The sequence below is a fragment of the Astyanax mexicanus genome, chromosome 7 (genome assembly GCF_023375975.1).
Source record: "Astyanax mexicanus isolate ESR-SI-001 chromosome 7, AstMex3_surface, whole genome shotgun sequence".
NCBI classification, from domain to species: domain Eukaryota; kingdom Metazoa; phylum Chordata; class Actinopteri; order Characiformes; family Acestrorhamphidae; genus Astyanax; species Astyanax mexicanus.
In genome coordinates this window covers 40136604-40161279 of record NC_064414.1, presented here as the reverse complement: position 1 = coordinate 40161279, position 24676 = coordinate 40136604, and the positions used below count along the sequence as shown (strand labels likewise).

At 40.2% G+C, this 24676-nt stretch overlaps 1 protein-coding gene and 1 non-coding gene across 2 annotated transcripts in view; one reads left to right on the top strand and one right to left on the bottom strand.

The window, feature by feature from the left end:
- LOC103043622 (cilia- and flagella-associated protein 46) overlaps positions 1–23902 on the top strand; it is a 38421-nt gene extending 14519 nt beyond the window's left edge. The window contains 27 exon segments of the mRNA XM_049480967.1: positions 31–259; positions 373–493; positions 1963–2083; positions 2520–2659; positions 3252–3257; positions 3299–3348; positions 4856–4968; positions 6048–6248; positions 6356–6587; positions 8046–8189; positions 8574–8684; positions 9072–9253; positions 9674–9805; positions 10090–10255; positions 10544–10616; positions 11484–11625; positions 11837–12020; positions 12555–12708; positions 13028–13209; positions 16573–16693; positions 16859–16872; positions 17066–17225; positions 18407–18628; positions 19805–19986; positions 20130–20330; positions 20396–20536; positions 22373–23902. Of these exon segments, the coding sequence (XP_049336924.1) occupies positions 31–259; positions 373–493; positions 1963–2083; positions 2520–2659; positions 3252–3257; positions 3299–3348; positions 4856–4968; positions 6048–6248; positions 6356–6587; positions 8046–8189; positions 8574–8684; positions 9072–9253; positions 9674–9805; positions 10090–10255; positions 10544–10616; positions 11484–11625; positions 11837–12020; positions 12555–12708; positions 13028–13209; positions 16573–16693; positions 16859–16872; positions 17066–17225; positions 18407–18628; positions 19805–19986; positions 20130–20330; positions 20396–20536; positions 22373–22570 (3922 nt within the window). The 3' untranslated portion in view covers positions 22571–23902.
- On the bottom strand, positions 10795–10865 carry trnag-gcc (transfer RNA glycine (anticodon GCC)). Its single transcript has one exon. It is a non-coding gene; the product is annotated as a tRNA-Gly (tRNA).
- Positions 23903–24676: the final 774 nt, after the last annotated feature.

The window sequence follows — 24676 nt, the reverse complement described above, 5'->3', positions numbered from 1 at the left end:
TGTGTACCTGGTATGTGTTTGTGTGTGCAGCACGTTGTTGGACATACGCTGTCAGGTCCAAGCTGAGCTGGCTGCTATAGAGGAGAAAGAGGACAGGCTGGAGCCTGCATTAAAACATCTCCACGCAGCCCTGCGCCTGGATGAGAGAGGCCAACATCAGGAACGTCTGTCATCCTCACTGCACCTCCTTCAGCTGCGCACCAGCCTCTACAACACCCCCACTCGCCCAGAGGACCAGGCTGCTGTGCCTATCCAGCAGGTCAGACCACCATCATTTTAATAAAGATGTTAGTGTGTAAATCCAAACTGTGGAATACAATAAATGGAATGGGGCTGTAGAGACACTGCTGAGATCAGTTTTGTGTTTCACAGGCAAAAGAAGGGAGTGCCTGTATGCCAACAAAGAAGTGGCGTCCTATGCTGGTTAGTGCTGGAACTGCCCTGGCACCTGACACCTTCCAGATGGTGCTGGATGCAGACAAGGCTGTGCAAGGTATTATTATATGAACAAATTTGTCTGTCATGTTCCTTTTTGGTGCTGTAAATGGTAGTGCATTCCACACCAGTGCTCAAACCAAGTCCAGTCAAACTGGAGCTCAAGTCCCACTGGCATCTCCTCTTTCTGCATTTCCTCTGAGTGGCAGATAGATGTCTCCGGTCTCTGTTTCGTTTGATCTCTGGCCTCATCTGCTCTCTCAGGCCCCAAGAGTACCACCCTTCTCTGAAGTTTATTAACCCCAACAAGAGCTTCACTTCTTCAGTGCCTGTGTCTGACAGTAATGTGTGCGCGCGCGTGCGTGCGTGCGTGCGTGCGTGCGTGCGTGCGTGCGTGCGTGCGTGCGTGCGTGTGTGTGTGCGTGCGTGCGTGTGTGTGTGTGTGTGTGCGTGCGTGCGTGCGTGTGTGTGCGTATCTTGTGAGGGTCAAAATCTCCAGACCTCAGCTGCAACCCATTCCATTATTCAAGATTATTCAAGAAGGGCAGAATGAAGAAAAGGTGTTTGAAGTGAGAGCTGCAGTGCTGGTGTCTAGAGAGACAGAGTGTGTGTGGGGGGGGATGAATAAATGATGAGTGGTAATGTTTAAGTTGTTACATTGTAGTGGCCTCTCTGCTGAGATATACACACATTTAACCTCTGTGTCTATTATTTAAACCAAACCACTGCCAAGACTGAGCACTACACTATGTTTTGTTCTGCATGTGCCAGAAACACATGAACATGCATTATGACATGCAATCTTTATATTATATTCGCCATGCTAATTTTCACCAGTTATGTCTAGATTTGCATGATATGGTGATTTAGTAAATTTAAGAATTGGAATGTCTGAACTACCTACTTGACATTTAGTGGAATATTACGCTAAATCACAACAGGCATGTACATGGCTACTCCAGCTAAATTTCAAAACACTAGACTGAGTTGTCTGCTTAGTCCTGTTTTCTCCAGATTCAACGCTTACTTGAGCTGCAAGTTTAAGGACCGTGAACCTACACAAACATGCACAAGTCAAGTTCAAATAGCAATGTATAATTTGTAGCGAACTGACTAATATGTTTCCTTATATTTTTTATGCTGGTTGCTACTACATATTTTTTTCTGTTGTGACTGATAACAGTTTATGTTCGCATGCTGTAACATAACACTGTAGCTAGCACTAGTCTAAATTACTTTACCTTTCTCCAATATTTGCTTCCAGCTGCTTGCGAACCAATTAATAAAATGACTTAAAATATCAACCCCTACTACTAGATAATTTACCACCTTCATAATCAGAATGAATATATGTGTATTTAAGGGTTGCTTAAAGGGCAGATTGCACTTCCTAACTGTATGGGAGTCCAGAAGCAACAAATGCCAATTCTTTGATAATGCTACTGATGACAAGTTACTTTTGTCATATTTTCACAATTTCTGAAAAACATCTTTGTTGCCCTTTGTCATAATTTTGTTCTGTTCCAGGTAAAAGACACCATATCCCTGTGGAGCAGCTTGCTGCCAAGGCCCAGCATCACTTGACCTGTATCCAAAAGGTAGAAGGACATCTGGCCAGGCTGGAGGGAGGCACAGATGATAGAGAGAGGTATGAGGATATTGTTGTTGATATCTGTGCCTGTGCACATCCCTAGATAAGGCTTTGTAAAAAAAATTAATTATAGATGTTATGAGAGTTCTTCACTTGGAACCTCACAGTACTGACAGAAAGAATAGTCAAGAATAGTCAAGGACATGCGAGGAAGCATTTTCTAATAAACTTGAATCCGCTAGGACCTCATTAAGATAGCCAGAACCGTTGAACAGTTCTGCTTAGGGATGGAGAAAAAATACCATTAAGAAGAGCCATCCTCTAGGAAACATACATTATGTATTATAACCCAAACTCAAACAAAGAAACTTTCTAAAAATGTTTGTTCATGTTCTCTTCCCCACTGATGAACTTGAGTACTGTTGGTAAAGATTTTTTTCTTACTCTTATTGAATTGATTATAGAGATTTTTTTTTATGTACTCTTGTGGCAGGATGAGGTTATGGGCCTCTCTGGTGAAGGTTGCACGGAAGCAGCAGGTGTCGGATGTTTGCAGGGCAGCATGCCGCTTCTGTCTGCTCTATGATGATGGCAGGTGGAACAGCAAGAGTTACAAGTTACAACGGGATAAATGTTAAAGGAGAAATCACTTGTGAAATGGACATGAAGTGTAGTGAAACATTATAACAATTATGAACTTTTGTTGAATAACCCACCTCCATTTGCCCCCAGCATTCTGAAATACAGAGCTTGATTAACAAGGCTTAAGGTAGCTCTGAATTATTGTGGCGAAACCTGGAGAACTGCTTCATGGTCTTTTCATAAACTAACTGTGCACTTTTGAAGTTCTCAGAGACAATTTTTTAAATGTCAGGGCCCTTATTATTCTACCACAGAAGTGTGGAGCTACTTTGAGCTTGTTAACGGTGTAAAAAAAAGCCATTTCTTTGCATGTACAACACTACCCCCATATTTCTAGCATTGTAAGCCTGCCTGGAGCATCGGCTAAAAGCCCCAGATATTTCACAGATTACTTCGCTGTAATCTTTACTATGCATGAGTGGGCAGGTCATTAAAATGACGAAAATAGTGAATTGGGAGAGGACAAAACTAATTTAGAAACTAATCCAGTCCAAACAGGGCTTTTGTCACCAGTTCATTTGAGCAGGTGTATATTTTTGTGTTCTAGAGCCTTCAGGTGAGCTGAACGGCAATGGTGAGCCAGCAGGGAGTAGCCAAGGGGACCATGGAGGAATGAAACATACTGGAGAGAGAGAGAGCTCCTGCTTCTTCTGGCTGAGGTCCACTTTATTAATGCTGAGGTAGAAAAGAATCATCATGTAGTTAATGCATGCTTACCTCTGGATCAGTAAGTAAATTGCCATTTGTAACCTAATTTCTGCAAATAGCCCATTTTTGGTACATAAGTAAATGTTGTTATTCTTTTTTCACTTTTGTCTTATTATTATGGAGAAATTAGGGTCTGAAATGTCTTTTAAAATGGCTCTCATTTGAAGAATGCTAGCTGACACAAGTTTGTGATGACATTATTAAGACTGCGCTGGACCTCCAGGCTCTTTTCTGAAACGAAGTCTTCAGAGACATTAACTTCCCTTTGAACCAAACAGAGATGTGAGAACAAGAGAATTGAGAGGAAAAAGAAAAGCGATGACCTTGACAAAAGCAGAAACGGCTGTCTCCGACGCTCCACTTTGATAGCGGCCCATCTCTTTGTTCTCCACGAATATGTTTCCTTTGTTTTTAGAGAGGTCGGCTTTTTCAAAAGGCGCCCCTCTAATTTGATGAGGGCGTTAGGCGGGGTGTGCAGGGATTGTAAGCCCAGCTCCCTAATCGACCTGTCTTGCTTTGATCCTCTGTCGCAGCCTGTTATAGACTGTTGCTGGAGGCTCTCAGCAGTTCCGTCTATGTGGTCCACGTACTATAGCTCCTCATCACCAGATCAGTGTGAATAAGGGATCAGATGCAGCCAGTTAGAACTTTTTATGGCTGAAGTGTATGAACATTTGCTCCTCAGTAATTTATACTCCTAAAATAAGTGCAACAAAAGGTTTATTGAGTAATGCCTTAAAAGAACAATTTTAATTCCATAAAGAACCAGCTTAAGATGACCTTGTAAATATGTTTATTTAGGGTTTAATTTTAAAGGTTCTATCCACGCACTACTCGCATCTCCTTTACAATTTTTTTTGGGGGGAACCAAATGTTCCCATTTGTAGGTATTTTATGGTTGGATGCAAGAATCAACAATACCTGTCTTAAAAAGATTTTTTTTGTTCAAATCAATTAACATTAATTTATATTGCGATTTTTACAACAAATGTTGTTACAAGCAGCTTTACAGAGATACTTTACAGAAATACAGGTTGGTAAGGAAAAACTTCCTCACACCAAGAGGAAGAAACTTTGGAAGGAACCAAGACTCAGTAAGAGAAACCCATCCTCCTCTGGTTGACCCGGACAGCACAAACAAATATTTTTAGCTCACAGATAATAAACCTGTGTTTAAAATGTTTCAGTTTTAACTGATGTTTGCAAGTTTTAAGTAGAAGCAGAATGCTGGAAAGTTCTTTTGATGTGTATTTGGAGCACCTCTGTCCTCTCAAAATGTAATATTAATTTCCAAAACATGATCATCTTTTTCAAATATCATGGAACAAAATTAACTCTAATCCAGCTAATTAGAGTGATTGTTCTAATATAATTAGTTTTTTTTTTATATTAATTTTATGTACCATCTAACCCGCCTATAAATTTTTTTTGTTTCTTCACACAGAACACAAAACATTCATTCTTGTTCTTGTCTCTAAGGTAACTATAGTTAAACTTCGGTCTGACAGCATGGAGCTTAGTGAATTACCAGTTCGGCCTGTTAAGAAAAAAACACACCAACCTGAGAATGACTCTCAGTGGACACTGTACAGGTACATGCATAATACCACTTTAAGGTGACTGTTCTCACACCATACGTTAGATCAGACCACCAAGTTTCACCTCTTTCTCTTTCCACACAAAGAAGGTTCTTTTGTTGGTCATATTTTCAAAGACAAAATATTTTCCAGCAATACACTATTTGTGAATTTCTGAGCAATATTAATAAATGTGTCTCAAAGGGTGAGCCCCACTGACAAAATATTTCAGAAGAGTAGTCCACTTATGACATTAATTTAGACTTTACACAAGCACACCTTCCCCATCACTGGCAACGCCCCAGTCTTAGTAAGAATTCCATGAAGTATTATCAGATCTCTTCTGACTGTTAATCTTAATCTGAACAGTAAAACGTCTTACCATGATATGACTGCAACCCAGATTTTAGCAATGTTATCAATGGTAAATGATGTGCACAGAACGAACATGCTCCACATCTGTCCACTTTATCGTTTACGCTACATCCCAAACCTTTTTCTAAACTTTTTTTTTTAAAAAAGAAGCCATCTCATCTGGCATGCATAAAGAGCTCATCCTATTATGCTTAGATTTTCATGCTCAACTCAACCTGTAAAGGCAGGATAATCAGTGAAAGCTCCCCTTGATCCCGCACCACAGCATGCATTTAATGAATTTCTCAAATGATGAGCCACAGGGGGCAAAAGGCCATGAAAACGCTTGGTTCATAGTTTGGTAAACAAAGCTCACCAAACATTCACTCAAAGATTCTTGTTAATTTGCTTAGTCAACAGTGTCAAGTGCTTTTTAATGTCATGTTCTGCCATTTGATAATATTAAAAAAACACTCTATCTGGAGGATTACTGATTTTTCCAACCCATGTCAGTATTTCTGCCTTTCTTCCTTTTTGCGTTGTCTCTCTCTTTCTTTCTTTCTTTCTTTCTTAGGTCATTTTAAATGGGGAAATTTGGGGCATTTGGGGGCATTTGATTTGAACTTGAGTTCCATGCTAAGTTACAAACTATGTGATTAATTACAAAAAAATCTACTAGTCCAAAGTATTTTTAATCAGTCTTGGACCATTTTCACACCTACAGTTTGGTTGTTGTGCAGTGATTGGATCCAAAAGCTGTCAGCCTATGCTACAGATAATTTTCTGCGAGGGGCAGAAATACAGGAAGCGTGGCTGGTGGCTAATGCAGCTGTGTACCTGTGGAACTATAACACTCATTTGCTGTCCAAAAAGCAGTACCCTACTCTTCTACCCACGTTCAGCCGACTAACAGAGTTGCTCAAACAGATCAGCCATACTGGGTAAGGCAGTGCTTTCAAACCCTGATTAAAGCATGTGAATGTTTTTATTCATTTTAAATATAGTGTTTTAAATTGTGCATGTCTTTTTATTTTGTCTGTCATTCTAGGGATATAGTGCTTCTGGTCCTCTTGTGTGATGCTGTTGCTCAGGGAATGATCCAACCTTGGTTTGAGGCAGCTGGACAAATTAAGCCAGAACAAGACACTGCAAAGGGTGGAGTGCAGCAGCAAGCTGACAAGGTGAAAAAGAGTGGAGGAAAGGTTCTAGAAAAACATAGCTCCACCCATGGCTTTCCTCTGGAGGTGGCTGCTGTGCAGGATATCAAGAAGGCTTTAGAGGTGAGAGAGTTGATTGCAGGTGTCTTCTAAATGCGTGTAATCAAAAAGGTGACTCAAATCTGATTTTTCAGATTTAATTTGTTATTATCTGTCATCACCTGCGAAGGCTTTTGTTTATGCTGATTGCTGATTTACTAGGAAAGTCGTAGAGAATGTAAATCCTAGAACTAATAGGATGCTCCTGGTTGTGCCCTTTGACCAATTGTTGTGGCTTTGCTGGTTGCTTCACTTGGATCAATTATGTTAATATGATCAGCAACATTGTTGAGTGCCATGGAATGTCCCAGTGTTATGAAAATTGTAAATTAAACCAACAATATAGACTACTTGACTCTTTACTACAGTTCTGTGCTACTTTGTAGATGAAAAGTCACTAATGCTGCTTCTGGAGAGCTATTTTTCAGCAGACTGTTGCTTCAACCACTAATCAATACCACCCAGTACAACTAATTACTGCCTCCAGCAGTGCTTAATAAGTTGAAATGTGTGTGTTAGATTTAGTGTAAAGGTATAACCTGCAGAACAGTAACTCTACAGGAGCAGGGTTAGTGAACCTGGCATTTAGTGCTGATAGATCAAATCACATTACAACACCTAACAACAACTAAACTCAGTGTTGTGCAGTATATTAAAACAAAAAAAATGGAAGATGGTGTAATTGCACCTGAATATGATAACAACACATGCACATGATTTGTTTTAGGTTCAGTCTTTTAATAACAAATTCAGACAGACAGATGCTTGCGAGACTCATACAAAACTTCAATTTAATTAGACTTCTATTAATTAGATTCTCATCAGAATGTTAATCAGCTGGACCTAATTAGATCTTAATTAACTGGGTTGGTGCAGGGCTGGAGGCAGATCTCCAGGTGGAGCAATGCCTACCTCATCTCCCAGAAGATGCATAACAAGGAAGTTGCTCTTCCCCAATGAAATTACACATGCAAATGCCCCATGCAACTTCCCAGTTAAATTAGATGCAAACAGCCCATGAAATTTCACAATTTATGGCATCAGCAAGTACATTGCTGTGTTTCCGTTTTCATTTCTACTTTAATTAAGCATAATTGTGTATAATTCCGTGCAGATTTTGAAAATCCTCTTTTTTCACTTGAGATAATCCAACTGGACTCAGCATTATTAATTGTTAAAAGAAACATGTAATTTTAAAAATGCTTGCTAGAAGGAGATAAGATTTGCAGCAATTAAGGCTGAGCTGAGCTGTTAGAATGAGATTCAATGACTGTGAAAGTATGAAGTCTCTCTGTGGGCCAGCTGACACTCCCTAACAGCCAGTTCGACGGATGGCGGAAGGATGGATGAATGGCTGGCTGAGTGAAGGGAGTTCAGAAGTGATGGATGGATAAAAATAAATCGAGTAGTGATAGATGTAGGTACTTTTGTGTTACTGAATGGATGAACAGATGGATGCTGGTGTTTTGTTTCATGCTGCAGGTATGTCACTATGCTCTGAGGCTGTCCAATGGGAATGAGGCGATGGTGCCCATGATGGTCAGAAAACAACTCATCAGCACGTGGGTGAATACCAAATATCTGCTACAGCAACAGATTGGACAAAACCTTGACATTGATGATGAGGTATGTATTTGTTTGGTGTTTGTAAGTGAAATGTGTTAGATATTTTTTACTACTTTGTACATTTCAATGCTTCTTCTTTTTCCAGCAGAGTACAGTGTGAATTAAAATACTCTGCAATGTGTAACCTCTAAATGAAAGTAGTACGTTTTTAATTAATTAGAGCACAGGATTCATATTAAACGTGTGTAATAATGTGTGATATAATCTACTTCCACTCACCTCATCAAGAAAACTAAATTATTAAAGAGAGAGTATAATAAAGCTCTCAGTCTGCTTTGCTTACTGTGGTTTGCAGTGCTAAATGAATTTAATTTGTATGTGTTTGCCAGTGTTGCTGAATATTTACCTTTACACACCTGTTCTTTGTCTGTGTAATACCCCTAGAGTAAAAATGAGTCTGTAGCAGCCATGTCCCGTGTGCTGGTGGGAGTGGAGATGCTGCTGTGTAACTCTAATCTCGGACTGATGGAATTTTATGTGCCCAGCCTCAGAGTGGTAAAAGATGCTGTGATGTATCAGACTGTGGATATCCTAAGATCCTAAAATCTTTGTATTTGCATAAATAAAACAGCCACACTCTTTAGATAAGATGTGTTGCTAATGAATACTGAAGTAAAAGCACTTCATAGTTAGTAACACTTAATATATCGTAATAAAGTCATTTTGAACTGATTTTTTTTGTAAAGTAGAGAATGTCTTTAATTCCAGTTATATTATGTTTGTATTATTCACTGTATTCACTGTAGTTCCATACTGCAGACTTCTTATTAAGTTTAATGATATACGATTGTTATGCTTTTAAGAGAAAGTGACAGTATTAGTAGTGGTATCGCCATTACAGTTTTTATTTTTTATTATGTCCACTCTCTTTCTCTGTGGCAGCTGGCACAAATGGCAGCAGACTGCAAGTGGTCTGATCCAATAGTGGAGCTATACGTATGGTCTCAGCTTGCTCACTTTGCCTGCCAGAGCCCTGATCATGACCTGGTCATGACCTGAACACACAATGCATTGCAACTGGAGAAGACTGCTATTCATAAAGCAAAGGTCCCAGCAAGCAGTCTGTAAGTGTTTTATCAGAAGACTGGAATAAGGAAGCAGAAGAACATAATCATGCTGTGTAAGGCTCAGCAGTTGTCCAAAGGTTTAAGTTAAAAGGATTACACTGAAAATATTTATTTACCATTCTTTAGACAGAAAAGAAACACTGAAATATTGTCCAGAAACCAAAAGGTGCCACCTAGTGGTCTTGTTTAAATAACACATTACACATGATACTGCTTAGCATAGTGTTTTGTGTTATGTAATCTTTTTATGGTACAGTAATTATAAATTAGCACAGATTACCCCATTCACAAAGATCCAGAGAGTCATTGGTGTGGAAAGCAAGGCTATTTTAAAATGTTTTTGGACAAATAATTCTTTATTTCGAGTAGCGTAGTTGATTGTAAGCTGAAAATGTGTGTAACTGTGTTTGCGTTTAGGTACAGTGTGAAAACAGTAAAGGAAATGTTGAGCAGCTCCGCATGTCTCAGAGGATTGAGTATGCTTCATAAGTCTGTTGGACATCCTTCCAGCTACACAGCAGCTCATGACATGCTCCAGTCTAGCATCAGGTCAGTGTACTAAACCTGTCTTATTGATAAACTGCCTGCTGTGCACATGTTTGGGGCATGGGGAGAGCAGTATATCACTTTAGGTCTACATCCTAACTTATTGTTGTATGTTATTCACCTATAAGCATTTATTTAATGGCAAAAATTCTACACATAACTTAATAAAAAAAAAAAAATCACAGGCCAGAAAATGTGCACATCAGCTATACATCATGGACTTTTCTCCAGACATATCATGTGATTTCCACTCTGTTTACAAATGTTTGCTTTTCCTATATCTTTAGCTATGCTGAACAGGCCGTTAGCTGGACTCATTGTGGGTCTGCAGCCAAGCACTACTGGAATGCCTGCTTGCCTCTTGTAGATTTTCCAGAGCAAAGACATCAGCTCCGGGAACCACTGGAGCTCATTCTGAAAGCTCTGAACAACACATACCCTCAACCAGGCAATGTAAGATGGTGAAGAAATTTAATTAAACTACTCAATATTTGCCTAAAATAAAGGGAAAAAAATGAATTGGTTATTGATTTATATTGTATTTACTTAATACTTATTGTTAAAAGAAAAAACACTCTTATTGCTGAGTTAAACCATTTTAAATGATTCCATGCATTTTGTGTTATATCAGGCTCTTTAATTTAGCGAAAAACAAGAACGTGTAAGCTTGAATGTGTGTACTACTAATATACTGTTGAAATAAAGGGCATTAATAAACACTTCAACCTTTTTCTTTTACAGGAAAAATGTGAAGTGGTGAACGTTCAAAAGAAACCTCAAGCAGAGCCTGTGACCACAGCGGCGGACACTGACAGTAAGTAGATGTGCTGTCATATCCACTTGTGGAAAAATAGGTTGAAAACCCTGTATAATCTTTTTACTCTTATCACTATGCTAATAATAAAATAAAATAATTAGTGCTCTAAAAATGATACTCTTTGGCTAGTGGGTATGGAAAATTCAAAAAGGAAAGGAAAAAGAAAAGTTTTGACTGCATTGGCCGGGAATCGAACCCGGGCCTCCCGCGTGGCAGGCGAGAATTCTACCACTGAACCACCAATGCTGACATGAGAGGGAAGAGGCACCACATGCCTTTAAGCAGGAAGCGCCGCCCCATGAACAGAAGACGGGGGATGGGCCAACGGGCTTAGAGAGCAGCAGCGAGCAGAGGAAACAGACAGGCATGCTCAGTTACCTCACACAAAACGTCGGAAAAGCAATTATGTTTGCCTACTTTTACGACCCCCTCTCCCAGATTTCTCCATTACTCAAACCCCCAACCCCCCTGACCAGCTCTCCTGCTCCGTCTTTCACTGCCTGCCACACTCTCTCGCCTGTCTGTTCATGCTTTTTTTGTCCACTGTGTCCTGCTTTGCCTGTCTTATTCAGATCACACTTGAGACTGTTGAGTGTTAATGCTGACGGACATGGCTGACCCCCTGGTTGGAAGGAGTGGAGGGGTTGGGGGGGCTTCCAACCATGCATAATTTCATGTGCTTTAGGCAGAAATGGGGCAAAAGTAATCAGGCATTTATTGTGAGTTTGTTGAACATTAATCTCCTCACGTTGAAATTAAGGCATAATGCAAACATTGTTACACAGGCATTTTTATTTCGGTTTGTCTCATTTTCTTTCTCTTTATTTCCCTCTTTCTCCTTTTCTCTCTTGCTCTTTTTTATAGGTAGAGCTGAAGATGTCCTGGCAGTAATAGCAGCCATGTACAATGTGCTATTTCATATCCATGCTGACACTGGTAATTTAAAGAGAGGCCTGCAGGTCCTGGATCAAGCCATCAGAGAGCTTCTTTGTAGCTCACATAGACTGTGAGTTCATGTTGTCACCGTTTATTGAAAATAACAAGGATATTCTTATAACACTTTTAATAACATTAAATGTAATTATCCCGCATTGGAGGTAGTGGTGTTTGTTACCTCTCTAAAGTGAAATATGTATCAATTAGAAGTATATAGGTGCATAGTGTTGGGCATGGGCCTGTGTCATATATGCTGTCTAAATGACTGTGTGTGTTTTCAGACTTCTCTATAAGCAGCGGGTGCTGGTAAAGGCTCAGCAGGGTCAGAGTGTTGTGCTGGACGTGCAGAGGTTTACTGAGGAGGGAGAGCTAGACTGTGCTCTGATGTGGCATCATGTGGCTCTCTGTGCAATAGACAAACGACAGAAGCTGTCCTGCTACCAAAATGCCATCAATACCCTACAGGTGCATATGAAACATCAATGCATGCAGTGTATTGATTAGCTACACACATTGACATTTCCCCTTCCAGCTCTAAAACACATAAACAGACAGTATATGCAGGTTACATATGATTAAGAGCTGTATTTATCTTTTTATTTTTTAGGCACTGAACATGTACATACAATACCAAATTTAAACAGATTCATTTTTGAGGAATTTAGCTTATATTAGTACTTTCTAATATTCTAGAGTGCTACAATGGAAAATATAATCCACCATACTCTGCCAATATGTAATATTAATTGTAGCTTTTATGATGCAAAAAAAATCTCTCAAATCTCAAATCTGGGCTTTCCTGGGGTTTATGCTAAAGAACTCGTTTCCATTTTCATTTCTACATGTGCTGTAATACAGTGACACCTGCTGGACATTCAAGTATACTGCAGAAAGTTGCTTTAGCTGGAAACTATTGTACCCTTACATTTGAGACCTGTGTTTAATATTAACATTAAGTAGGCTTTTGATGTTTCTTTGTGCTGTGTTGTCTTTTTACAGAGTGTTGATAATCTGAAGCAGAAAGTGGATTTTCTTCTGGAATTTGGGGAGTGGCAGTACTCTAATAATTTCCCTTTGTTGGAAGCACAGCTGGAGATTCAGAAGTCCATACAAATTATTCTCTCTTCCACCTCGGACTCAAGCCAGAGCCTTGGTAAGCTAGATGATCTAACTAGATATTTGTTTATAATACAATCCAATATCCATGAAGATTTAAAAAAGATATATATATATATATATATATTGGAAGTTTTTATGATGTGGATGCTTTGAGAGCAATGTATACAACTAGGGCATTCATAGAGAGAAACTGATGCTTGCTAAAACGTCTATATACAGTGGTTGCCTGATATGAGATATAAATGTTATAATCCTCTTTACAGAGGATGCCTTGTTTATAATCCAGAAACTGGTTCGGTTGCACATCTACTTTAGCCCTCTTCTGCCTCTAACAGCATATTTATTCCCGTTAGGAACCTCTGAGCAGCCAGAAGGGGTGATTCCGGTGAGCAGTGTGTTGGACCTAAAGGAAGTGTGGCATCTAGATTGCCTCGTGAGGGCAAATACGCTGCTGGCTCTCATGGAATCCAAAGCATCTTCCCGGCACCAGCAGTACCTGTTTCTTGCATATTCCGCTGTACTGCAGATCTGGAAGGTTAAGAAACAAGACAAGGCATATGTAGAATGCCAATTTTACTTTTCAGTGTTCAGTATTTTTGTTTATTGTATGTGACTTATAAGTTTTTTATTTAAACATCACCTACACTTAGGCAAAGCTATTCAGGTTTTTTAGTAAGGTGTACAGATGATGCAAGTGCAAATTCGGTGTCCCCCAAAGGTGATACTGGTGCTGTCATCAAAGGCTTGTTCCCTCACAAACCTAATCTGATTGCTTTCTACTCCAGCAAAGGGCTTGTTAGAAATTTCACTCATTTTATCTTCCCTGTTTTACATTTGGATGGAATTCTCTATTCTAAAAGTCGCATGCGGATAGTTTTAGTTTTTCCTCTGTCTTGTTTTAATTTAATAAACTTACATAAATATGTATAACACTGTGAGTCTTTAAAGTGTTTATAATCTTTAATATGGCAATGCTAATTTAGTGTTAAATAACAGTGTAATGGAATTGTGATCATGTGTGCTTGTAGTATTGAAGGGTGTTTCAGTTCCGTGGTCTTTAGGGTGTTTAATATTTAATTTAAAAATTGATTTTGCGGCTCCGAGTGGTCCAGCGGTCTAAGGCGCTGCCACTATGAGCAGGAGGTCGCAGGTTTGAATCCCAGCTCATGCAGCTTTGCCATCAAGCTGCCGGCGTCAGAGGGAGCAAAATTGGCCCTGCCATCAAAATTGGCCCTTTGCCATCAAGTTGCATGCTTTGCCATCAAGGAATGCTTTGCCTTTGAGGGAGCAAAATTGGCCCTGCTCCCTCTGGGTGGGTAGATGGCGCTCTCTCCCCACATCACTCCCAGGGTAATGTCTGCAGCACAGGGCGTCTGTGAGCTGATGTATCGGAGCTGAGCCGCACGCTGCAGCTCGAAAAGAAGCGGTGGCTGGCTTCACATGTATCGGAGGAAGCATGTGTTAGTCTTCACCCTCCTGGTGTGTTGGGGCATTACTAGTGATAGGGGGGAGGGGGGGGTCCTAATGAGTGGGTTGGGTAATTGGCCGTGTATTGGACGAGCAGGTGTTGTGCCTGACTGCAGTGGAGTGAGGAACACTCTGTGCAGAGTCAACCCACGGAAAGCTGGACCAGACAACATCCCCGGCAGAGTGCTCAGGGAGTGCGCAGACCAGCTGACAGATGTTCTCACGGACATCTTCAACATCTCCCTGTGCAGCGCCACTGTCCCAACGTGCCTCAAGTCCACCACCATCGTCCCCGTGCCGAAGAAGTCCACAGTGTCCTGCCTCAATGACTACCGTCCCGTTGCACTTACACCCATCATCATGAAGTGCTTCGAGAGGCTAGTCATGAGGAACATCAAGACACGACTGCCCTCTTCACTGGACCCCCTGCAGTTTGCGTATCGTCCCAATTAATCCACGGACGATGCCATCACCACCACCCTTCATCTCTCCCTCACCCACCTGGAGAAGAAGGACACTTACGTCAGAATGCTGTTTATAGACTTCAGTTCAGCATTCAACACCATCATCCCACAGAACCTCACCAGGAAGCTAAGCTCGCTCGGCCTCAACACCCCCCTCTGCAACTGGATCCTGGACTTTCTGACGGGCAGACCCCAGTCAGTCCGGTTCGGGGGCAGCACCTCCAGCTCCATCACACTGAACACTGGGGCCCCCCAGGGCAGTGTCCTGAGTCCTCTGCTGTTCACCCTGCTGACTCATGACTGTGCTGCAAAACACAGTTCTAACAGCTTTATCAAGTTCGCCGATGATACAACCGTGCTGGGTCTCATCACCAAAGGCGACGAGTCAGCATACAGAGAGGAGGTGCAGCAGCTGACAGACTGGTGTACAGTCAACAACCTTCACCTGAATGTGGACAAGACAAAGGAAATGGTTGTTGACTTCAGGAGAGCACAACACACCCACTCTCCACTCAACATCGACGGGTCCTCTGTGGAGATTGTTAAGAGCACCAAGTTCCTTGGTGTCCACTTAGCAGATAACCTCACCTGGACCCTGAACACCAGCTCTACAGCCAAGAAAGCCCAGCAGCGTCTCTACTTCCTCCGGAAGCTGAGAAAAGCCCGTCTCCCTCCACCCATCCTCACACTCTTCTATAGAGGGACCATTGAGAGCATCCTGAGCAGCTGCATCACTGCCTGGTTTGGGACCTGCACCGTCTCTGACCGCAAGACCCTCCAGCGTATTGTGAGGACAGCTGAGAGGATCATCGGCGTCTCTCTCCCCTCCATCACGGACATTTACACCACCCGCAGCATCCGCAAAGCAACCAGCATTGTGAATGACCCCACTCATCCCTCACACGAACTGTTCTCCCTCCTGCCTTCGGGAAGAAGGTACCGCAGCATCCGGTCCAGCACGACCAGATTCTGCAACAGCTTCTACCCCCAAGCCATCAGAATCCTCAACTGCAGAGACTGAACTGATGGTTTTTCTGTACATGCACACACACTCTTACACCACTTACCCCAGAAAATGGAAGCACTAAAAACCCTACTACCTCACTGGACTCTATTGCACACTGTGTAATAGAGGTAATTACTACCTCACTGGTCTTTTTTGCACACTGCATAATTTGCACACTGTCTTGTTATTTATTATTCTTTGTCTGTATTGTGTTGTATTGTCTGTCTGCACTTTTTTACTGTTGTACTTATTGTTCTGTCTACACTGTGTTTATGTGCACCATGGTCCCTGGAGGAACGTTGTTTCGTTTCACTGTGTACTCTGTATATAGCTGAAATGACAATAAAAACCACTTTGACTTTGACTAAATTGGGGAGAAAATGGGAAAAAATTAGAAATAATTTTTTTTTTTTTAATTGATTTTGCGATGATTTTAAGATTAGCAATTTGTTAAAGTAACGATAATCAAAAACATTATTTGGACAAAAGTGTTGGGACAGCTAGATATTACACAGATATTAGTTTTTATGACATGCAATTCTAAATCCATAAGCATCAATATGGAATTGGTTCCCCCTGGAGTTGTAGCTCTAACAGTGGGTCTGGAAAGCTACAGTTATTGAGTCAGCAGGGCATTGGTACATTTTATTCACTTTAAAGTGTTTCAGCATTTGGAAGCCTTGCACTGTAACTTTATGTGAGTTGCTATGGTTCACAAACACTTTCACTTTTCAATAAAATCATTCAGAGTTGATGGTGAAATACATAGAAGAAAAAAAAAGGTATTTTTACACACTTTCTACTACTTTGTAAGTTGGTGTGAATAAAACTCCAGAATTCATTGATTAATATGTGTGTCCCAGGACTTTTTGCATGCATTGTGTATGTATACAAATAGTTGAGCTTTAGTTGTGCTTCAATAAATAACAGACATTTTCTTTGTGTGAAATGATGTCTTCAGGTGTACATGGAAAGAGCACTGGAAGTCATCAAAGAGGAACAGAAGAATTTGAATATTCCAGCTCCGCCTGCGTCAGCAGCCAGCATCAAAAAAGAAAAAGAAAGAGAGAAAGGCAAAAGAGGTTTGTAGCTATTACTAAATAAATCTCCTCCTTGAAACTATGGAATATCAATCCCTGTACAATGATATAGACACACACTCATGCCAAAAGTCATTATTGGATAGCAGTATGTAAACTGTTCATTGGTCAAGTGTTACCCAAGCCAATGGATTGAACACCGGCCAGAATGCATGCTCATGGCAAGGTGAAATAAATGCATGAGATTAAGGAAGACCTGGTAGTGGGTGTGGTATTTAAGACATTTTAAGACTATTTAAGACACCACGAGTGTGTACATAACAAATAAACAACTATGCAGTGAACAGTAAAAATTGCAGCATTTTACCATGTCTGTGTGCACATTCATTTAAAAATTCAAATATGTCTTTTCAGCCTCCTCCTGTTGAGAAAAAGCCCAAAGGTTCGATTTTAGATGCCTCCCCAACTTCCAGCCCTGAAGAGCGGGCTCAGTTTGAGTGTCCTGAGGTGGTCCGCCAGTGTTTTAGACAGGACAGTGGCATTAAAGTGCAGGTCAGTGTATTCCCAACAGGAGGTGACTGTCTGTCTCCTCACTATCAGTCATTAGATGACCGCAGTGTAATGTTTTGTGTCTTGGCACTTATAATCAAAGAGCCAGTAGAGCAGAAAAGTCTTGCATGGATCCCCTCTGAGATCTCAGAGTTTCAGCTGGCTTGCTTGTGGATGAAGTGGGAATATTTAGGTCCAGTCAGCGTGAAAGTGGAGGTAGTTTTACTCTTCTAAGAGTCAAAGACCGCTACATGCTCCATCGATCTGCTGAACTGGATCTGATGACGTTGAATAGCCTCACAGGAAAAAGACCATGATCTCTAGACACGTGTATCAGTCAGACCTGACTTTTTATTAAAGAATGCAATTCAGCGTGAACAGATTAAACTAAACAGAATAAAATGAAGAGAATTACATTGTTTATTAATCTCTATTATTATGTAAATTTTGATGACTGGTGTACATTCAATTATAATATTTTCCTGATGTGTTTTAAGAAGATTTCTAGTTATACTCAAATCCATTTCAATCATTATTATCCATTACTACATGCTTTTACTTTGGGTAAAAAGAACAAAAGATCTGACAGGTCCAGTATTGTGTGTGTGTGTGTGTGTGTGTGTGTGTGTGTGTGTGTGTGTGTGTGTGTGTGTGTGTGGATAAGCTCAAGTAGAAGTTCATTACATTAAATAAGTTACAATTAATTATCTATTTAATTTTAAGAAACTCTGAGGACTTTACAGAGAATCAAATGGTTTTTATTTCATTGTGTCTTTTTTCAAAGCACTGACTTTGCCAGATCTATAGTCAGCATCCTGGGGTGTACAGTGTCTCACCTACAGTTAAAGAGATTCTGGTTGTGCTGTGGGATTTGACTGTCTCGCTGGTCGTGCCTGTACATTAATGTCAGTGCAGTTTAAGGAGAGAAGATTCCTTTAATAAGCAGCTGAACTCTTTAAGAATTCATTGCCATTAAGAATGAGGGTTCACAATTTATTTGATGGGCCAGACTGAAACCTTAATTTTGCCAGTTCTGGCCCGTGGGACATGTTTTGAAACTCCCTGTTCTAAACTGTACACAGATCAGGACAGTTTAGAAGTTTAAATGAAATTGATTTATATATGTTGGTTTTTATACAGAAAATTGATGATGAAAACAATTTTCAGAACATTTTAATAGTGATGTATAAATGACAATGTTTATAGGACATTATGGCATTACCTTACATATGCACTACAACATAACCAGAGATTTTTTTTTCAGGATAATAAAAGCCTGTTGTTACGTGGGGCTTGAGTCATTCTCACCATACAGAAAAGGGTTGCTGAACGTGGCTCATATTCCTGAGAACGAGCAGATGGCGCGAGCTATGTTTTTTTTTTTTTTATGTATGTTAAAACGTGTGTATTATATTATGGTTCTAGAATGATTCTGAGTGTTCAGTGATATTAAACAAAAACAGTTTATTCTTATGCTGAGCTGAACATTTAAGGAGTATGCACTGATCAACATTAACGCACTCAGAATCTGTTTTCTATATTAGCCATAGCTCTATATTATATAATTAGTACATGTTACATTATCTATTATATATTACATTATTTCTCTGTTCTGTTGTTTTGTTCTGTTATTTGTTTATTTGATTGTACTGAGCAGGTCAACTCGAGTAGGATGGGTTTCTCTGACTGAGTCTTGGTTCCTTCCAAGGTTTCTCTTAAATGGAGTTTTTCCTTGCCACTGTGTCACTATAAATATTGGCATCTCTGTGGTGCTGCTCTTAAGAGGCGAGGACCTGTTTTTCCCTGTAAAACTGCTTTGTGACAACTTTTGTTGTATTGAATTGAATATGTTGGTTTTATACAACAGGGCTTGGCCTAACTTTTTTTATTATTACAGTACATCCGGAAAGTATTCACAGCGCATCACTTTTTCCACATTTTGTTACGTTACAGCCTTATTTCAAATTGTATTAAATTAATCTCTTTCCTCAAAATTCTACACAAAATACCCCATTATGACAATGTGAAAAAAGTTTTCTTGAGAGCTTTGAAAATTTATTAAAATCAAAAATCATATTTACATAAGTATTTGCTTAATTTTGACGGCCGACCAGCTCTAGGAAGAGTCCTGTGGTTCCAAACTTCTTCCATTTACGAATGATGGAGGCCACTGTGCTCATTGGGACCTCCAAAGCAGCAGAATTTTTTTCTGTATCCTTCCCCAGATTTGTGCCAGGTGTAATAAGGAATAAGGCTGTAACATTACAAAATGTGAAAAAAGTGAAGCGCTGTGAATACTTTCCGGATGCACTGTAAATTAATGATTGTTGTCTAAATCAGTGCAGATAACATTGACAACTCTCTTAAGAAGTCTTGTATTATATATTATAGATAAATAAATGATGAATTACAATGATAAATGATGAATGACTAAGGCAATTGCTCTTCAAAAAGAAAGAAATTAATATCAATTGAAGAGTGAAGTCAAGCTAGACAAGGTTAGTCTGTTGCAAGTAGCACTGCTGGAAACGTGCTGGTGAAACAGCAAATACATTCTTCTCTCTGAAACTTTACTGTGGATGTCTTACAAATAATGCAATGCAATATCCAAACCACTTCTACAGGCTCCTGGCAGTGAGAAGTCTGCAGCTGTAGGCAGTACGTCCAGGAGATGGCACAGGTACACTGAACAAGAGCTGTGGCTGGATAAGGCCTCTGTGTGTCTCAGTCTGGGTCTGTACCAGCCTGCTAGAAGCTTGCTGGCTGAGACTCACCTGGTGGCCAAGGTGAGAGCAGACACACACACACAGCTGTCCTGAATTTGTTTTATCCAGCAGCACACAGAGCGTGCCAGCTGGCTGTTGGTTTTCTCTGCATCTGTGATTCATTCATAACATGCTTCTCCTGAAATTGCTCTTTGTATGTCCAGGAACTTGGAGACCAAACTTCACTGGCTAAGAGTTATCACCTTTTGGCTGTTCTGGCCAGTCTGGAGCAGCAGCATGGTCAGGCCCTAGCTTTACTGGATCAAGCTCAGGAGTTTGTCGGGGATGAAGGTTTTTGGTATCACCTCATTTAGAGCGTCTTAAACACAACTGCAGAGCTTGGAGGCGAAGATATGTACACACAGGTTTGCTTGCTTTATTTAGATTTAGGTCAAATAATTGTTCAGTAAATAATAATCAGTAAATTCTTTTTGATGCTTGGAGCTTGCTCATTTGCATCAAAGAAGAGAAACAGCGGCACCTACTCGATGCCCTCTCATTTATGCAGCAGACTGTATCTCTGCAGGAGGAAGTGCTTTCCAGCTGCCTCAGGCTTCTCCCATCTCATGAGGTATCTTGTCCATACTGTAAACACACATACACACTGTAGGTTAAGTAAAGTCAGACTTGCTGTGCACAGTATATTAATATAATGTCATTTATATAGGGCCCTTATAACATTTAGTCTTTTACACCATAAGGTGATTATTTTTCCCTCTTCCTTGAAAATACACGCCACCTGGATTTAAGTAAATTATGTGGTATTGCTGCAGTTGGTCAGGTCTGGGTTCAACAACAGTACGTGCTGAAACAATGAGGTCAGCTGACTTCTTGAATATACTGATTGAGCAGGTTATTCCATCAATAGATTTTTTCTTCCCTGTTGGCACGGGAATATTCCAAGATGACAATGCCGGGATTAATGGGGCTGCAATTGTGAAGGAGTGCTTCAGGGAGCATAAATTCGTAATTTTCTTACATGGATTGGCCACCATAACCCCATTAACCCCATTGAAAATCTTTGTGATGTGCAGGAGAGCGCTTTTTGGCCAGGCAGTGTAAAAACAGACTCAATGTTTTCTGATGACAGCTACAAGTATAAAGCAGCTTCTAATGACACCTACAATTGTTTTATTTATCTCCAAGTATTCCAAAAGTGATTAAAAGGGATATTGAATCTCCTTAAATTTGTATATAGATTTGTTCAGGTGGTAAACCTGAAAAAATAACCTGAAACACAATATAACATACTGTTGGTAAACACATTTGGGATGATATTAGAAAGTAATTTTTGAGTATTTGAACTTTACTTTTTCTGTAAGTGGATGTCAATGGCATGTAATTTTTGGAGTGTTAAATTTCAGATCCACAATCACAGCACGGTGAAAGGAGCTGACTGTGATAGTGACTTCTGCTCCGTTCAGACACGTTCACAATTTCATTTAGAACAAAAACTCTAAACACATTCAGCTGGTCTTTAACATGGTTAGACTAACTAATCCACATTAAGAACAAGTGAAATTAGGCAGCTCTGTAATCTTTTATATAAATTATCTAAAAGGAATCTAAAAAGTCTTAATCTTGTACACATTACATAATATTCATCATTCATTTATTTAGTTACATATTTTGCTACATTATCCTGTCTAAGATGAAGAGCTATAGATCTGGTTCTACAGCAGATGGTGCTGATTTCCCATCTAATGCAATAAATGTGGACCCCACTACAGTTTCCAGGCTGGTAACATTGTGACATGATTTAATATCTGTTAGAATCTGTGTGTATTTTACTCAAAAAAACTTTAGACATACTCTGTACTGTAGCAATGAGTGAAATCTGTCTTTAATAAGTGTAACAACCTGTTAGTTACTCTGCATTTAAACATAGTGTAAGACAAACTGGAGGAAAAGTAAATGTATAAACTGTAAAACTGTTATTCAGTGGACCACACGTTTCTCTTTTTAGGGTTTAAGCTGATTGCCCAAATGTGAGATTCTCAAAAGATTGCTTGTATTTGTTCATTGGCTCTCTTTCTCTCTACTCCTACCTTGCTTCCTCTGTTGAATCATTCATGACCTGCAGGTATTGTTGTAACCCACTTTTCTGGCAAGGATTCCTTCCTCTCTCTCACTTTTTTTTCTGTCCCTCTCTTTCGTTCTCATATTCTCTTTCACACTCGATCTTTCACTTTTGCCTTCTCTCTTACTTACTTTCTGTCACACACTCTCTTGGTCACTCTCCCTCTTGCAATCTCACACTCTTGTGCTTGTACATATTCACTCTCACTCTTAGGTTTGAAGAACTCATCACACTGAATGGTGTTGCCTGTTTACTGATGTATCTTATCCTGTATCTCCTTTCAGATCTAGGTGCTCATGCTAATGTTTCTGTCTGTCTGTGTGTCAGAGTGGGCAGTATAATCTGCCAGCAGTGTGTGTGGACTATAGGTTGACTCTGGTAGACCTGATTCTGCTGATGCTGGAGATGCAGTGTGAAGAAGAAAAATTTAAATCAAGAATCCGTAGTAGTAGTCATGTACTTTATGGAGGAACATTACAGTCACATGATGTGCCAGGTTGCGTGTGTGTAGTTGGCTTCATATGAAATGAAGCCATGGTTCAGTACTCTAAGACTGTTTAATCCTACTGCTTTTCTACAGATGAGTATGTAGAACCAAAAATGGCCCTAGAATGGGAAAGTTCGTGATCAAACTTGGCTTGGAAAAGTGGTTGCTAAGTTAAGTATTAATAGACAGTTGCTATCTAAATTAGTTGGTAAGGTTTTCACAGATAGTTGCTACTGTAGGTTGTATGGTAATTTTGGTGTGAAGTGTGTGGGGTGGGCTGTGTTTAGTGTGCAGTATATGGCATGTTAGGTGGTTGCTATGGTGTCTGGTGGTTGCTAAACAGTTGCTAGGTGGTTGGTAAGCTGTTGCTATGGTATCTGTGGTGGTTGCTAAGGTGTTGCTTAGCAGTTGCTAGGTGGTTCCTAAGGTGTTGCTTGGTGGTTGCTATGGTGTCTGTGGTGGTTGCTAAGGTGTTGCTAAGCAGTTGTTAGGTGGTTGCTAAGGTGTGACTAGGTGGTTGCTAGAGTGTTGTTATGGTGTTCGTGGTGGTTGCTAAGCAGTTGTTAGGTGGTTGCTATGGTGTTCGTGTTGGTTGTCAATGTGTTGCTAGGCAGTTGCTAGGTGGTTACTAAGGTGTTCGTAGGTGGTTGCTAAGGTGTTGCTATGGTATCTGTGGTGGTTGCTAAGATGTTGCTAGGCAGTTGTTAGGTGGTTACTAAGGTGTTGCTAGGTGGTTGCTAAGCTGTTGCTATGGTATCTGTGGTGGTTGCTAAGATGTTGCTAGGCAGTTGTTAGGTGGTTACTATGCCGTTGCTGGGTGTTAAAGTTATTACTTTGTATTTGTCATCACCTCCCGTACCCGCGCCCCCGCCTCGCGCTGCATCCCTCCGGCCTTTATAGTACACTGCACGACCTCTGGTACACTGCAGTTCACTATAATACACTATAGTACAGTGTGGTACACGATAGTTCACTAAAGAGCATGGAGCGGTGTGAGCGCGGCAGATACAAACGCTGATTGTGAGAGTGAGAGCGATTAAAATCTAATCTTTGGTAACAACTCGCATTGTTTGAGCACACTGATTACTCCACCTCATTTCTGTTTGTCTACTGTGTGGACAGGTTAGATGGGCACCCTACATATACACACACGCAGGAGCACATTTGTTTAGACACACTAGGTTAGGGGCGGGTGCTATTTTTGTATTTTGGTTAGTTTAGTGTTTTTGGTTAGGCAGTTTAGTTTGATTTTATTATTTTCTTTTCGTTGGCACAGTCCTTTAGTCCACCTTTAGACATTATAGTTTCTGTTGATTTATTTTCTATTTAAAATACACTTTCTACAACCCCTGGCAAAAAGTATGGAATCGCCAGTCTTGGATGAGCACTCCTACAGACATTTCATTCTGTAAAACAAACTCTGATCAAAAACATGATACAATAATAAGGTCATTCCAAAGTGCAACTTGTTGGCTTTCAGGAACACTCAAAGAAATGAAGAAAAAACATTGTGGAAGTCAGTGAATGTTACTTTTATTGACCAACCACAGGGAAAAAAATATGGAATCACTCAATTCTGAGGAAAAAAGTATGGAATCACTCAAATTGAAGGTAGAAAATAAGGACACACCCAGTCAATTTCCTTTCCCTAAATGGACACCTGCCTCAGATTAGATCTGCTCGTTAGTCTGCAGTTAAAAACACCTGCAGTCATGACACCTTGGAGGGCTGCTGGACGAATTAGAGTGGCAAGAACCATGGCTCCAACAAGAGAAATGTCTCTTGAAACAAAAGAGAGGATTGTGAAACTTCTTGAAGAAGGTAACTCTTCACGCATGGTTGCTAAAGATGTGGGCTGTTCACAGTCAGCTGTATCCAAGATATGGACCAAATACAAACAGCATGGAATGGTTGTTAAAGCCAAGCGTACTGGTAGACCGAGAAAGACATCAAAGCGTCAAGACAAGCAACTTAAGGCCATTTGTCTTGAAAACCGAAAAAGTACAACTAAACAGATGAAGCATAAATGGGAAGAAGCTGGAGCCAATGTATGTGACCGAACTGTAAGAAATCGCCTAAAGGAAATGGGATTTCAATACAGGAAAGCTAAAAGAAAACCATCATTGACACCTAAACATAAAAGA